Source organism: Cavia porcellus, unplaced genomic scaffold, assembly GCF_034190915.1.
Source record: "Cavia porcellus strain 051 isolate PalLab524CR breed Dunkin Hartley unplaced genomic scaffold, mCavPor4.1 scaffold_24, whole genome shotgun sequence".
In the NCBI taxonomy this organism is placed as follows: Eukaryota; Metazoa; Chordata; class Mammalia; order Rodentia; family Caviidae; genus Cavia; species Cavia porcellus.
Window position 1 is genome coordinate 1965914 of NW_026947507.1, and position 16541 is coordinate 1982454.

General features: G+C 45.9%; 1 protein-coding gene across 3 annotated transcripts; it reads left to right on the forward strand.

The window, feature by feature from the left end:
- The first annotated feature begins 4219 nt into the window (after positions 1–4219).
- Ppp1r3b (protein phosphatase 1 regulatory subunit 3B) lies at positions 4220–15941 on the forward strand. Of its 3 annotated transcripts, none has more exons than XM_013144360.3 (2): positions 4220–4349; positions 11297–15941. In XM_013144360.3, exon 2 carries the CDS (start codon positions 11325–11327, stop codon positions 12171–12173), a length of 849 nt encoding a protein of 282 aa, XP_012999814.1. In that variant the 5' UTR covers positions 4220–4349; positions 11297–11324; the 3' UTR covers positions 12174–15941. The 3 variants fall into 3 exon arrangements, with proteins under 3 accessions (XP_012999814.1, XP_012999815.1, XP_012999817.1); XM_013144361.3 differs by lacking the exon at positions 4220–4349 and adding an exon at positions 5213–5344; XM_013144363.3 differs by lacking the exon at positions 4220–4349 and adding an exon at positions 5580–5721.
- Positions 15942–16541: the final 600 nt, after the last annotated feature.

Genomic DNA, 16541 nt, shown 5'->3' on the forward strand with positions numbered 1-16541 from the left:
TAACTGGGAACACGGTCAGAGACTTAAATGTGAAGATGCTTATGAAAGTGTATTTACAACAGAGAAATCTGAAAAAACACCACGTGCTCCACAATAAAAAGAGAATTGGAAATATTATATGAAAAAACATTATTTCACCATTGCAAAGTGTATGTCAGAAGGGAAGATATACAGGGAAAACGTACCATCCATCCACACACGTATGTAAATGTCACAATTACACGCTAACATGTGCTAGTAATTGTAATTTTAAAAGCATGTCAGAACCGAAAAATCATAAAACTAATACACTCAAAATGAGTAGCCAGGAATTTTAAAAGCTATGTACACACATGCACATAGACATTATGATCGATTTAATAAAACAACACAAATTAAAGAAATGATATGAAAATCATGCAAAGCACCAGCACAAGGGATAAAGCTGTGAGCTAAAAAGTAGTTCTGTAGCTATTTAGCATTTAAAAGAGCCACCCATACGCCAATATTACCCTCAAGAGAAAGGGAAATGTTCTAACCAACGCTGGAAGACTCAATATGCAAACAACTCCAGGTCTTCTTCCAGGCAAAGGACACATTCTCCCGACAGAGGCTTGTAAAGGACATATCCATCTGTCTGTCCCCATAGAACATGACCCCACAAGTCAGTGTCAGTGGAACCTGGACAAGGGACAGAGGGCCCCAGGTAACTTAATGCGCCCTGAACACGTCTGCAGCTCTGACAGGTGCAAATAACTCCACTCATCTAAATATAGACTTAGGCAGTGTGGAAACAGTCTTTCCCACTTTCTATTCTGATCAAGCAAAAGAATGTTCTCTCCCTAAGTTCTGATTCTTGATGCTGATTATTTTTATTTGGATTCATTTTGTAATAATTTTCACTGAGAGAAAAGCAGTATCAGAATTTTTAAAAAGTATTTCTCTTCCAAAATCTTAGATGAGAATTTTGAAGTGCATTAAGTTGGGAAGGGGATAAAGCATCAACAGTATTTCTTAAAACTCTCGGCATGAGCAGAAAGCTGATGCCAACACATGAATAAAAGAAACATACTGTGTCTAATCTTTAACCAGAAAGGGGACCTAATGTTTAATCAACAAGGTAGAAATTCTGCAGGGAAATACAGAATTCTGTGCTTTTGCCAGTTCCTGCCTCATTCACTCTCAATGACTCAACTTGACCTCCTCTCTCAAGATCGTACCAGGGGTGACCCGGGAAGTCTTTCCTGGCCTTCCCCACTCCCACCACTCTGCTGTCAAACACACACACACACACACACACACACACACACACACACACACACAGAGAGAGAGAGAGAGAGAGAGAGAGAGAGAGAGAGAGCGCGAAGGGAGGATCCCTCTCAGCTTCTCAAACACAAAGCTCACTCTCCATCCATTTGTTCCACACCACTGTTTATTGGTCTATGAGTTCCTTGGGTATGTGGGTTGGGGAGTTATATTTTTTTCATTTTTCTATTTCCAGCATCCTGGCTTGTGGCAACTGCTCAGTAATGTGTTGTTGAATGAATGAATGAATGAATGAATGAATGAATGAGAGGACTGAAGCAATCAGATGAGACCCAGTTCAATGAAGAAATAAAACAATACTACCACTGACAGTCTTGGAAACAATGTAAAACTAAAAAAAAAACAAAAACAAAAAAAACAGTTTAGGGAAGAATACTGATTAACTGATTCTAAGTTTTTTGGTTTATTTTTCTTAGGGAGTGGTTTTTAATAAATGAAATTAAGTCTAAAATTCAGTGCCAGCTATAATAAAGGCACTGAGTGTGCACTGACTGAGGGTTGAAATTTTCCATGTGCACTTCTCCTCTTTGCTGTCTTTCAAAGAGAGAGTGGGACAAGACTGTGTCCAAGGCTGGGTCCAGCTCCCAGGCCCTGGGGCTCTGGGCCTGCTGTCTTCTACAGCCTCCTGAACTTGCACCCTAGCTGTCTTCTGAGTGAAAAACAAAACAAAACAAAACTGTGCTCTTTTCAAGCTCATAGACACCATGCTCCTACCTAGCAAGACTGTGGTGTGCCACAACTAAGTTTAGCCTCACTTTCTGGGCCTGAAATAGCCATGTCAACCACGGGGGAAATGATTGCTCATGGTTTCTAGATCTATGAAAGAAATGTGCTTCCAAACCCTTATGCTATAAAGTCCTAACTCCTTCCCAGTTTGGTTCAGGTCACCCTTTGCCTGCACACATTTTACAATACCTGTTGGCCTTTATCTTTGCTTAGTGCACTAACACTCACTGTGCTTGAGAGACATGGCCAGCCCTTGGCTCAATAAATAATCGGCCTACTCATCAGCCAACAAAGGGGGGCTAAGAGCTGGCAAAGGGAGTATGACAACCACCCAGCAGGAGCAGATTTCCTAGGTGGTCCTTTATCTGATTTGTCCATCAGAGAGAGAAAGAGTAATGACCACCATTTACCCCTCAGACCAAGACACTGCATCTAGGGAAGCTCTCTGCAGAGCTGAAAGTTTGTTTGGATTATTATAATGAATTAATGTTTCAGTCTTGCATAGCTAGTAAAATTGGAAGTCACTCCTGTATCCCTTGAAGTAGAAATTGTCAAATGCCACATCCAATATAATAAACTTTCATAATGTTAAATATATCCCGTGTCAAGGACTAATATGCCCTTTCTGCATTTTTATTGTTATTGTTAGAGAATTTTTTTTAAAAAGGATGGTAGCAGTTGCTTTAACGTCTTGACACATTAAAAAGTTGGTATTATGTAAGCTTAAGTATCACATGGCTTCTCTTTTATGATAGTCAAATTATAAATTAACAAAAAAGATATATAATAGCAGATCTTTCTCAAATGGAAAGGGGATCAAACAATGGAAAGAAGGGAAGGGAAGAGAGAAAGGGAAAGAAGACAGGAATTAAAATGTGTTAGGCACACGCAGCAACCTGACACCAAGAATGGGAGCATCATGCACTGCTAACATGTACTAATGAAAATACGATATAAATGTAAAACGTTGCTGTTTTGTTCCAGATCTAGAGTCCCCACCCCACACCCAACATCTCCATGCGCACTGATGGGGACTGGATCAGGGAGTGCTCTCCTCATGAGTGGATTCGTCCCGAGTATGTTCACCAGTGAGTGTCCCGGGAGGTGGGGCCTGGCTGCAGGCTGTCCCTGGGGGTGTGAGCTGGACGGGCGCAGCTCCCTCCCAGGCTCCCCCCTTCTTTCTGCTTCCGGGGCTCCTCTGCCAGGGCCCTCCTACCATGCCATTCCTGCCGTGGTGCCAGACAACCATGGACAGAGGAGGCCTCGAGCCAAAATAAACTTCTCCTTTAAACGGTGGTGTTGGGTAATTTGTCCCAGGGATGTTTCAGAAAGTGACTGAGAGAGACAGTTGGCAACTTTGTACCAATTAACAACATTCTAAAATTGTTCTGGTCTATAAAAGTAGGAACCTGAGAGCCTTTCCCGAAGGTGGACAGCTCGGATCAGCTGAGAGGTAAACTGATCTCTCCTGAGAGCGCAGCCCCTGGTTCTGGACTATTGAAGTCCTCTTTCTCTATTGACCTTCAGGTGCACCAGAGAATCAGAGGCCCCGCAGCCCTGGGAAGTCCTGAGTAACAGAGTCCGCTAGCGGACTACTACGCCTACCTGAGACCCCGCCCTCTGCCCCAATACAACTCAACCCCAAAGAGCTTTACTCTGATTTTCGCAGCTAACACCTGGACGTGACAGGCACAAAGCACGGTCCAGTAATTCCAGGCACTGTCAAAGGGACTGAAGGCACCAACCCCGAGAGACCCCAGGAAACTGAGAGAAGAGGGCAGGAAGCACACTTGAGGTGGTCTCGGGGACCCTGTGGCTGCGCACCGGACAGGGAGGTGACTGCCTCCCTAGACCACCGCTCTAGGCCAGTGTGGCAGGCAGGGAGTGCACGAAGGCCTTGCCTCTCGGATCTCGGCCGGCTGGAAGCTGCCCTGCGGAGCACCGGACCTTTGGGACAGAACTTTGCACGCTGCCGGCCGCCGGCCCTTGGCGGTAAGGCGACGTGCTCCTGGGGGAAATCCCGTCCAGGCCCTGGACCGCGGCCGGTCACTCCCTGCAAGCTGCCCAGCGCCGGGCGGAGCACTGCTCCTGCGGCCGCCGCTATTGGTCGGCGGGTGCGGGGGGCGTGCACGTGCCAGCGGGTCTGGGCCGCGGTCCCCAGGGTGGCTGGAAAGTTAAAGCGGGCAGCGCGGCCGCTGGAGCCGAGTCGCGCGTGGACGCTGCAGCTACCCCGGTGGGCGCGGACCAGAGCCCGGATCCGCGCGGGAGGTGCGGCCGGTGGGCTGGGGCGTCCGCCTCGGGACTCGCCTCGGTGCCCGGTACGTACCCCCAGCCTGGAATCCCGGGGCGGGCGAGGGGCGCACGGGGAGCCCCCCGGTTCCCGGCAGCTGCCCGCGCGGTTGCAGTCGGACTTGCTGTTGCAGGAGGTGTAGCCATACCGTGCTGGAATTCGAATGCAGGGAGAGGACCCTCAGGGGAGCGGGACCGAACCTGGCCCGACCCACGTGTCCGTCGGTCCGTCAGTCCTCCTACAGCTGCCCGGGGGTTGGGGCTGTGTCCACAGATAAACCTGTGCCCTGTTGTCCCACGTTCGCATGTCAGACCGGTTTCTAGCCTGAGGCCTGACACCTGTGGAGGACGCCTTGGAACTGAGTGGTAGACTGTGTGTGTGTGTGTGCGTGTGCGTGTGCGTGTGCGTGTGTGTGTTACATCTTTCTTCCTCGGTTTCACGCTTACAAGGTGAAAAAGAAAAAAGAAAACTGCTTCCAGAGCCGGAGATGGGGAGTGCTTGCAATCGCAGCCCTTTGGGAAACTGAGGCAGGAGTATGGCAAATTCAAGACCAGCCTGGGCGATTTAGCAACTTAGTGAGAACCTGTCACAAAATTTAAAAAGTTGAAAAAGCACTTGAATGAGGCTCATTGCAAAAGGTTGTAGGTTCAGTCTTGTTGTGGAGAGCGGGGCGGAGCGTTGACTCCAAACCTCAGTGCTGCACAGTCCTATTTGCGTGCTCCCACTCCTCTCCGGCGGTCCAGATCACACTGGGTAGTCGCAGGTCCACGAGGGTCCGGGGCGCGGGGCGCGGTGGCCCGCGCGGGGGTGCTCGCGCGACGCGCTCTGCTCGGCCCGGCACCCGCGCCCCGCCCCGTCGCGCCCCTCCCCTCCCGCCTGGAGCGATAAATGGGCTCCTCCTCCCTTCACCCCGGCACCCAGCCAGGCCGGCCTCCCGGACACACCGACGCGCACGTAGTCTGCTGGCGGCGGCTCTCGATGCGGCCAGCGCGCTGGGGCGGGGGCGTCTCCGCGGCCCGGAAGGTGGGTGCGGCGCGGGGTGCGGGCGGCTCCGGGGAGCGGGCGGTGCGGCCCAGCAGGCTGCGGGGACTCGGCGGGGCTGACGTTGGTGGGTGGGCCCGGAGCCCAGAGAAAGGGGTGCCAGCAGTGTAAAAGAGGAGGTGAGGGCCCAGAAGGAAACAGATGTGGGCCCTGCAGGGCATTTTCGCCTGGGAAGAGGAGAAAGTGGGCACTGGAGAGCTGCTGAAAGTTGGCAGAGTTTGTGGGTCTCCTGGGTCCCCCAAGGGGACTCAGGGCTTCAGGCTGCGGGAGGAGGAGGAGGAACTGGTTCATTAGCAGAACTGTCCAGGAACCAAGACTAGAACGAGACAGCTGGAGGACTCACCGCAAAAGCAGTTGAGGTATGCAGGAGAAAAGTGGGAAGAGAACCAGCAGGTATTGTTATCTACACGGAGTGACAGAGCTGGCAGGAACCTTGGGAGGAATCCCGAGTAAGTTGAGGCCTGGAGCACAAATCACGCAGGCATTCTGTCCCAGGTAGGGCTCTGTTTGCCCTGGGGCATTTTTAGATGGCAAGGGGCTTATTAAACTTATTCGCAAATATTTATCTCTGAGATGCTTTCGTTGCTGAGGACAAGATCGAAGGTTGCAAATAACTTTTAAGACTGTAAATAAAGTTCCCACAGTCTGAGTACAAACAGGAAAAGATGTCAGCTTTATAAGGTATCAAGCCATGCCTCTGAGGGGGGCGGGGGCTGCTGAAGGGCACTTGCTGGCCATGTCTTAGAAACTGGTTGTGAACATTTCTCTAAGTACTTCAGTGGTTTTCAGTGTTGCTGGCATGTTTGTACATCTGGTTTTCCTGTCTTTGTCAGAAATATGGAGGAAAAATGCCTCCACCCCCATATAAAGAAAAAAAAAAGATTTGCTTCCTATAAAAGGACACCCAGAAGTTAATAGTTCAAGAGGAACCTTACACTGGGAAGGAAGGTCATGGAGTTATTTTCTGAAGAGGTCTGGCATTTTCAGAAGAAAAATCCCCAGCTATCTTGAGACAATGTGTTGTTGCCAGTGGAGCAGAAAGAGCTTTCCTGCAAGACTCTGCCTGTGCCCCCCTGCTCTGGAAAATGGCAGAGTTTATGCAGTTCGGGCCAGGAACACTGACCTTGCTCTCTGCACAGCCCGGTCCCTTGGCCAGCACAGCTGACCTCCAAGGCTTCAGTACAGATGCACTTGAGAGCTGGGACACAAATACTTGGGCTCCAGTGCTGCAATTGGTGTCACGCTTTGCTGGTTCTAACATTCTGGTTTTTACCCTAAGAAAGGGCCCCTGCCTGGAGCAGCCAGAGTAGGAGAGAAGGCCAGAGGGATATCCTGGCACATCTTGCTTGGCCACTGGTCATTTTCATGCCATTTGCATATGAAGCACCTGCCCAGGTGGCTTCCTTTTAGGGACTTAAAGTATTATTTTGGACATCTTGGCTCTCCAGTAATTCTGGGTGGTCAGTGTTCCTGTCACAATTTATTGGGGACTTCCTAGGCAGAATGGTCAAAAAAGCCCTACCCCAAACCAGCACCTTGATGCACCCATTCTTGTAGGGTAGGACAGTGAGAGCCAGAATCCACAGGCAGGACAGGCAAGACAGTGGACAGTCACGACATTCTGCTGACTAGGCCATGGGGGTAAATGTTCTCACCTGCAATCATGGTGACACACCAAAAAGGCAAAAGGCAAAAGACTCTGGGCCAAGGTTGCTTGTACAATTCCCTGGGCAGTAGACCTGCCAGTGGCAATTCTGGGCCATCAGAACCTTACTTTTGCCTTTCATGGAAGAACCTTACAAAATCAGTTCGGCCAGTGGAATGTTTAATCAGGCTCTGGTTCTGACCAGAATCTTGCCACCTCCGGTTTTGCTTGTTCTTACAGCTTGGTGATGAGAGGGGTGGTGGGAGCAGGCGGACAGCACAGGGACACAAGCGTGCAGCCCAACCGCGGTGTGTGGCTCAGTCTCTTGCACTGGCACCACGTGGTGTCAGAGCTCAGGAGAGCCCTTGGTGAGCTGCAAGTGTGCGGTCTGGATCCCTTGCCTTGGCAGTTCTGTTGCCACTGCATCTTGAGAGTTTCTTTTTCTAATGAACATCTTTAAAGGTGTGCAGGAAGTCACAGCTGAGGTTGGTTTATTGGAAACCCAGAGAGAACTTGCAGTTGACACCATGCTGACTCAGGTTAGGAGGAAGAGGCTGATGGGGAAAGAACTCATCCCCCCCCCCCCCCGTTCACACCCAGGATTTCCTGGGTGGGCTAAGTGGAAGTTTTGATGGGATGTAAGGTATGGCTGTTGTGTGGTTAGTTATTTGGTTTTAATCCATATTTAAAAACGAGTTGGGCATGGTGGTGCATGCCTGTAATCCCAATACTTGGGAGGCTGAGACAGGAGGATCTCTGAGTTCGAGGCTAGCCTGGTCTACACAGTGAGTTCAAAACCAACCTGAACTACATAGCGAGAGAGACCTTGTCTCAGAAGAAAAACAAACCAACAAACAGATTTGCCTCTGTTGAATCAGAAATGAAGCTGGGTATGGTGGCATATGCCTTTGAGGCTGAGACAGGAAACTGAGACAGGAGGATTGCTATTGAGTTTGAGACCAGTCTGCAATAGCAAAACTGTGTCCACAAATACAAAGTAAAAAATAAATCAAGTTAAAGTTGAAGATGTATTCCCAATACTAAAATTCAAGTAATTTATAAGAATAAGGTCTTTTTCTTTTTAATATACTAGGCACTCAACCCATTGATTCTCTGTAAAGCTATTTTGCCCAATTTAGTAAGAACTCTCCTTTCCAGAAAAATTGCATGGATATAAAAACATATAATAGCCAGACATGGTAGTGCATGCCCATAATCCCAGAACCTGGGAGGCTGAGGTGGGAAAATAGCCAAGAATTTGAGATCTCTGTAGACTACATATAGTGAGTTCAAATCCAGCCTGAACTACACAGAAAACCCCTGTTTAATTAAGTAATAATGTCAGGATAAGACTTAGGTAAACTTTAAAATATTTGAAATTTTTTTCTGATTATAGGAACAATATTATTTTAGCAGGTATAAGAAAATACAAACAAAAACAACTCTTCTGAAGTCCTGTCATGTGGATATTTTGATAGTGCTTTATATAGTAGTGTGTCCTGATCCACAGAGGACACATTTGAAAACACACCAGCCATGAGCGCCTAAAACCACAGCAGCTATTGACCACCACATGTGCCACGTTTTCCCCGTGTCCAAAAACGTGCCCACACAGGACCAGAGTTAACCTGCCCTTCCGTGTTAGATGTTCAGGGGCCTCATTTGGAGACACTGTGAAGTAAAATGAGTGTAAATTGAAACATAACACTGTGGTACTGCAGCCGTCTACCCAGTGCCCTTAAAGGGCAGACAGTGAGTATGTTGCTGACGGGCAGACAGTGAGTATGTGGTAGAAATACAGGACAAAGGCATGATTCACATCCCAGGGAGAAGTGGGACCAAGCAGGACAGCATGAGACTTCTTCACACCATTCACAGTGGCACACAATTTAAAATACACGAATCGTTTACTTCTGCAATTCTCCATGTAATGTTTTGATACCATAGCTGATCACAGGGGCCTGAAGGCGTGGAATGCAAAAGCACAGACAAGGGGCCTCTATATTGCTATCTTTTTTGCATATGAGATTTTTGCGCCACATGTCTGATCTTCATGGACTAGTTTGTCTTCTCTGATTTTCATATCTACAATATGTTACCCGATTTTTCTATACCATTTAAATCTTTTCCATCAATGAGTTTAGTGGTAATATAAAATTAAACAGCACAGATGTAGCACAGCTTAGTTAACCAGATACTGTTAGTGGTCTCTCTTTAGCATTTCCCTCCCTCTATAATTAGTTGCATTAAACATTTTAGTACATTAATTTCCATTCACTTTTAACTATTTACATAAGATGAATATCTGTATGTGATATTGGAACAAAAATGATAACATTTTAAAAGGTTGTATCAATCAGAATGTTAAAAGCATTTTTTTTATTTTTTAAAGTTCTTTCCAAATTCAATAGTTAGAAATGGGCATCTTTTCTACTCTAAATTTCTTACACTAATTTTGATGTTGGACATTGCATATTTATGGGCCACTTTTCATTTTCTTCCATGAATTTTCTATTCATACTTTTAGTCTTCTTTGTGGACTGCTTGATTTTGTTACGGTTTTATAAGAGCTCTTTGTATATTAGGGTACTATTTTCTGTCATGCTACTTATAAAATATTTTTCCAAGTTATCTGTACTTTTTCTGGATTTTATGGCTTTTTATTATTTATAAAAAATATAATTTTATGAAGTCAGAATTAACCTCTTGTAGCATAATTCTTTTTGCTCCCAGAGCAACTATCTTTACCTATATAAAAGGCAAAAAGTCCACATATATGAAAGGTTTAAAAATATTAAATTGTAGTATTTCTTAAAAAAAGAGTGCTGGAATATAAAAGCCTACCATTACTTTAATGAAAAGAAGTTTGTGTCTGTCTTCATAATTGAATCCCAGTGTCTAGCCTAATGCCTGATGTAAACACCAAATCAGTATCTGTATGATGAATCCATTTCTTTTTATTAAACTAAAACAATTATTAATGCTTAAAACTACAGTGAGATCTCCTCACATCTGTTAGACTGGTTGTTATCGAAAAGAGGAAAGATAACAATGTTGGAGAGAAGCTCGAGGAAAGAGAAGCCTGTGGGGATCTCAGTCAGTGCAGCCCTTTCCAGGAAACAGCGTGGGGTTTCCTCAAAACTTACAATTACCGTATGGCTCGGCAATCCATATGGATTCAAAGGGGAGGAAACGAATATGTTGAGGAGACAATCCACAGCTATTTTCATTGCAGTATTTTTCCTAATAGCCCAGATATGGAGTCAGGCTAAGTGTCCACCAACGGGTAGAGAAAGTGGGGTACATGTATATACACAGTGGAACACCTCAGCCATAGAAAAGAATTTGGAGCAACGTGATGAGCCTGGAGGACACTATGTAAAATGCAATAAGCCAGGCACAAAAAGACAAAGTCCACATGCTATCACTTACATGTGGAATCTGTAACAGTGCTACTCCCTGAAGCCCAGTAGAATGCTGGTTACCAGGGCCTGGGCATGAGGAGCCTGGGGAGATCTTAACCAAAGGACACAAAATCTTATTTCAATAGGAGGAGTAAATTCAAGAGAGCTACTGTACATCACAGTGACTAGAGTTAATAAAAACATACATGGTACTTGAAAATTGCCACAAGAAGATATTCTAACTGTGCCCAACACACATACACAAACACACACACACACACACACACAGTCACACATGATATGTGAGATAATGCATAAGTTAATAGCTTGTTTTGCCACTGCACTGTGTTGTATACCATAAATGTCTACAATGTTTGCTTGCTAATTTAATAAATCAAAGCACCAGTCTTTAGCAAACTATGTTTCTTAGGACACCTGTCTGTGGAATATACTTTTCCTGCCAAGGGATTCTTTATTCAAATGAGTTTGAGACTCTGTAAACAGTGCACCCTTTTCTTTAGTCATAGTGGCTCATTAGCAATAGGCTCAAGGAAAAAAGCTATGCACATAACTTTAAAACCGGTGGATTTCATGTTTTTGTGTGTTTTCAACTTCCAACACCCCTCCTCCAACATGCGCGCGCGCGCGCACACACACACACATACACACACACACACACGCACACACACACACACACACACACACACACACACACACAGGATTACTGTTCCCTGAAACCCACATCCTTCGAGACCACCCTGGAGTTAACACTGACCCTTGCACGCCCAGGTGAAAGGAGACATTGTTCAGCCCTCTCTGCTGGAATGAGGCGTTCAAACATCCATCTGATCTCCTTCCCATTTTCTGTCTTTCCCCTTTTGCCAGGGTGCCTCCCGGCTCGTCTCACCCCGCGATGGCAGTGGATATTGAGTACAGGTACAACTGCATGGCTCCTTCCCTGCGCCGAGAGCGGTTCACCTTCAAGGCCTCCCCAAAGCTGAGCAAGCCACTGAGGCCCTGCATTCAGCTGGGCAGCAAGGATGAAGCCAGCGGGATAGTGGCCCCTGCGGTGCAGGAGAAAAAGGTGAAAAAGAGGGTGTCCTTCGCGGACAACCAAGGGCTGGCCCTGACAATGGTCAAAGTGTTCTCAGAATTCGATGACCCATTAGATATTCCATTTAACATCACTGAGCTCCTAGACAACATTGTGAGTCTGACGACAGCAGAGAGCGAAAGCTTTGTCTTGGACTTTGCCCAGCCCTCCACGGATTACTTAGACTTTAGAAATCGACTTCAGGCCAACCACGTCTGCCTTGAAAACTGTGTGCTGAAAGACAAAACCATCACAGGCACCGTGAAGGTGCAGAACCTCGCATTTGAGAAGATCGTGAAAATCAGGATGACATTTGACACTTGGAAAAGCTTCACAGACTTCCCTTGCCAGTACGTGAAGGACACTTATGCAGGTTCAGACAGGGACACATTCTCCTTTGACATTAGCTTACCTGAAAAGATCCAGTCTTATGAAAAGATGGAGTTTGCTGTGTGCTATGAGTGCAACGGCCAGACATACTGGGACAGCAACAAAGGCAAAAACTACAGGATCATCCAGGCCGAATTAAAGTCCACTCAGGTCGAGTCGCAAAATGGCCCGGATTTTGGGATAGCCTTTGACCAGTTTGGGAGCCCTCGGTGTTCCTATGGTCTGTTTCCAGAGTGGCCGAGTTACTTAGGATATGAAAAGCTAGGCCCTTATTATTAGGGACTGCAGTTGATCGGTTGTGGCTCTGATCGCCCTGGGTTGGAGAAGCCAAGCAAAGAGCAAAGCTGAACTTCCATCAGGCACCATTTGTGAAAAGAAAGGATCCTGTTCACTTTTTTCTGAAACCAGAAAATTCAGCCAGTTTTAGCTCACGGAACTGGCTTCTCACGCAGAGGTGACACGCTGGTCCCTTGTGACAGACACCTGAAGCTGCCACAAGAATGAGGAGGACAGTGCCAGGAAGGCTCTGGAAAGGAACCAAGCCTGTAGGCAGTGCTGGCAAGGCTGGAGGAGCCTGCCCTCCCTCTGTACTTGGACGCAGAAAGTCAGTCACCTGAAAGTGACTCAGTCCCTGTCCACCCCAGTGGGACCCACGTGGTCATCCACCTTTGGTGTTCTCCACCATCCAGGCCTTTCCTACAACTCATACCACCCTTACCTCTGTGCTGCGACACAGCCATTGCTGTGATGTTCAGCGAGATCCCTCACAGCTGTAAGAGGACAGATGCAGTCACCTCCTTTTCTGCAAATTCATTTCTTTGCATTACATTTTTTTTCCATGGTTTGTCTGATGTTCAGAAGAGACTAAAGGCAAATAAATAGCCTGTGACTGAAAGAGGCATTTCCTCTCCCCTCTTCCTGACCCCGCATCTATGTTCCAGCAGACAGCAACATACCAGCAATGGAAAAGCTGTGTGGCATCGCAGACTGCAGGATGGTGATGAGGCAGGATCGTTGGTGTATGGGACACTTGCAGCTTTTCCTCTCGGCTTTTTGGAAGAGCTTTCTAAGCACTCGCCGTCACCCTGAGTCACTAGAAGCCTCAATGACATGATTTGTTTTCACTTGTTTGGCTGGTTTGCAAGCCTCCTTCATTCTTTCACACAGAATTGTGGCTCTCTTCCTGGAGAGTCATCTCGATTCTGTGTTTAGAATATTTGATTTGCAGATCCATGAAGCCCTCAAAAAATGTTTGGTTTTATTTCACCTGCAGTATCCCGAACACTTTACAAGCCCCCAGGGACACTGACGGGTGTTCTTATTTATGGTGTGCGAGTATGTATAGGGTTGGGGAGAAGCCCTCATCACATTCTCATATATTTAACTGTTTGCCAACTCTGAAAAAGCAGTGGTTCACTGTTCTCAACCATATTGGACTAAAGTATGTTGGAGAATGTTGTTGTGAGATTCCTGGGACATTTGTTGTCGGATGGATTCCCCAAACCTGTGATTTTTCTTGGGCAAGATTGGTTTTTACTTAAGGGTATTTGAATAATATTTTTACATGTATATTTGTAGAAATTTTGATTGGTTTTTTCTTGGTTTCAGAGTTTGGTTAAAGAACTATTTAAGTCTCTATTTGCCTGATCTTACTAAAAGTGAGGTTTTCTTAGGCACGCAGGAAAAGGGAATGCACCATTGCCGAGCTTTGGAGGCACAGCTGCTGCACTTGTCAAGCAGAGTCTTGTGCTTGAATTTTCCAGATTAACTAAAAAGATCTGATTTCTGTGACTCTGGGATCAGTGTCAGCCTGGTATTGAGTACCTTGGCTCTTGGACTTTGGTAGTTGGGGACTATTTTTCTTTTTCTTTTCATTTTTGAACTTTTATTTTCATTTTGAATATTTTCAGTTTTAACTTTAAATGCTAAGTGATATTTCATGTAATTCTTGTCACCGAACTTAGCTGTTACTAGTCCACAATCTAGGACTTTATGTTTTGTACCTCTGCCAGGTAGGTAGCACTTTGGGATTACATAATAATGTAATTTATGGGGAAATCACATTTGTATTTTATGCTGAAATTGGGCAAGACTGTGTTTCATCCAAGCACCAGGTCCACAAGTGGTACTTTTAATAGAACTATTAGGTCAGAACTATTAATAGCATAAATCCAAATCAAATGGAAGCAAAACTGATCCCATTTAGGTTGCAAGCTTTATTTTGGGTTGAGAAGTGCCCCCACACCCCCAGTGAAAGACAGGGACAAGGTACATTGTTACCTACAAGTAGCCAGAGTAAGGATAATCCTGTGTTCCAAAGAAAGGGTCCTCAAGTGACTCTAGCATAAACTCTTTTGGTTTTGTGTAATAATGATCCTGAGACATTCCCCTGTCAAAATTTGAAATATGGTAATTCAGCGATAAGTATCTCCCCTACAGCAGCTGTAAGTCCCCCACCCCTTCTTTCTCCCAGCTCACTCCAGCCTTTTTTGCTGAGGGCACTGGTTGCAAGCCCCCAGCTGACACACCTGGCGTGTGCACCCACCCCTCTGTTCAGAAGGCAAGTCCTCACTTGGCTGCAGGAAGCCTGCTTCCCCTTGAAGAACATCTTGCCTGACTTCAGCAATGAGGACTGTCACTTACCTGAGATCTGAACACCGTGCCTGTGCCTTCCTGCTGCTGCTCCCCGCCCCCAACACCCCTTCTCCATTAGGCCCAGTCGCTGGTGCTTCTCTCAGATGAGCTCAGGGGACGCATGGAGAGGTTCTCCCCTTCTTTGTTCCTAGCTCACCATTTGGCCTCCACGTTTCAGAGGCTGACAGGCTCCTCAGTTAGAGTCTTGCCTTGCCTGGCCTGGACCTCTGATACCATTCTTGGTTGCCAGGACGAATAGTCCCTGGTTGTCCCGCCTTTCCCACTTGCCCCATGGTCCCAACTTCCCGTCACTGTGCAGTAATGTTGTAGTTTGAGAGTGTGGAAGTAACTCCATTTTTGTTTGATATTTATTTTCCAAAATGCCCCCTGGCACTTTGCAAATTGGATGCAATAAATAAGCTGAACTATATAAAATATATAGTAAATAAGCTTTCAGTGTCTCTTGGAAGGTGTTTCTTGGAAGCATGGAAAGGGGCTTTTTAAAAGCTATTCTTACTAGAGGCGAGCTAATGAGAAATAATGGAGCTATGCAGATCTCCGGAAATTAAAATAATGAGTCAGTGATGGAATTTATCTCTAAGATTTAATTTTAATGGTGATAAAAATGATGTTTTTTTTTTTAAAGATGTAAGCTTTGAACTGCTTTGAAGTTTTCAATCTTTACATATCATTTGCTTTTTAAAAACAAATATAATTTGTCATTTGGATATGAGATGGGTTTTATATGCTCCTTTTTTTAGAAATGCCCATTTGGTGAGTCTTCTCTCTCAAAGAACAGTGACTGCAAACTTTGGTCTTCTTTTTAATTTCCTCCACTGGCTCCAGACCCAGTGTTTCTTTGCCGGGGGTTGGGGGTAATGAGGGGTTTTATCTGACTGTCTCTCCCCAAAGGATTACTAAAATTGGAGATAAGAAGTTACACTGATAATGGAATCTTACCTATAGTGGGATCTCACAGGGTTACCAAAGACAGTTTGGCAGCTTATTTTAGCTTCCTGAAGTGGCGCAACACGTCAGGGACAAGCAGTTTATACTGGTCATGTTTGTAAGTTGCAAAGTTGTGAATGTTTTTACAGTTGTGTTGATAGCTTCGGAGAGACTGCTGGCTGTGTGGGACTTGGAGGAAAGTGCAGCTGTGATGATGTTTCATTTTTACCTCAATGTGAATGTAGAATTGAGGACTCATCTTCATTTTATGCATAAAAGTGCCTTGTCAAAAATTTCTGCATGTTTTTAAAAAATAAATATTTTTGTACACAAAGTTAAAGGGGAAATGCACTTTAAAAAATCACAAGAATGGCTGGGTTTTTTTTTTGTGTGTGGTACCAAGAGAGTGATTTGTTTGTATCTATCTCAAAAGCAACAAGTAATAAAGATAGAGAGAAAACAAAACTGAAACTGTCTTTCTATTCTTAGAGCCAAAAAAGAGGGGAGAGATATTTTAAATCCGTCTTTCTACAGACAGACCTTGGGTTCTTAAAGATTTCTGTCACAGTCAGTGTCTACTGTAAAGCCAAAGCTGGAAGGAGGCACTAGCTGCTTTTACATTGTCCCGCAGTGACAGCTGACCTCAGGTGAGGTACTGGGGTGGAGGCTCAGGGCCGTGGACGCGCTGCACCTACCCTCCTGCTTGATCAAGTGTACTGCAAACAAATGCACTTGATGAATCTGAGGAAACTATCGGGGACTGTCATAGCTTTGCCAGGATCAAATCCACTCCTGGGGTGACCTCCCTTCTCCACTGGAGAGTGGTGGTCATTCACCCCAAGGAACATTTGTATTTCAAAGTTCAGAAGAAGGGATGGAGGGAGACAGGCAGGTGGTAAACCTCCTCTGGACGTGTCACTTCCCTCAGCCCCTGTCACCCTGGGAAGGAGAGTGGTATCTCTGTTGTGAAATCATAGGGGACACCGACACTTAGCAGCCAAGGTACAAACGCAGACATGAGTGCCTTATGTAACTGTCTTTTCAAATGTTTAAGCACCACCCACA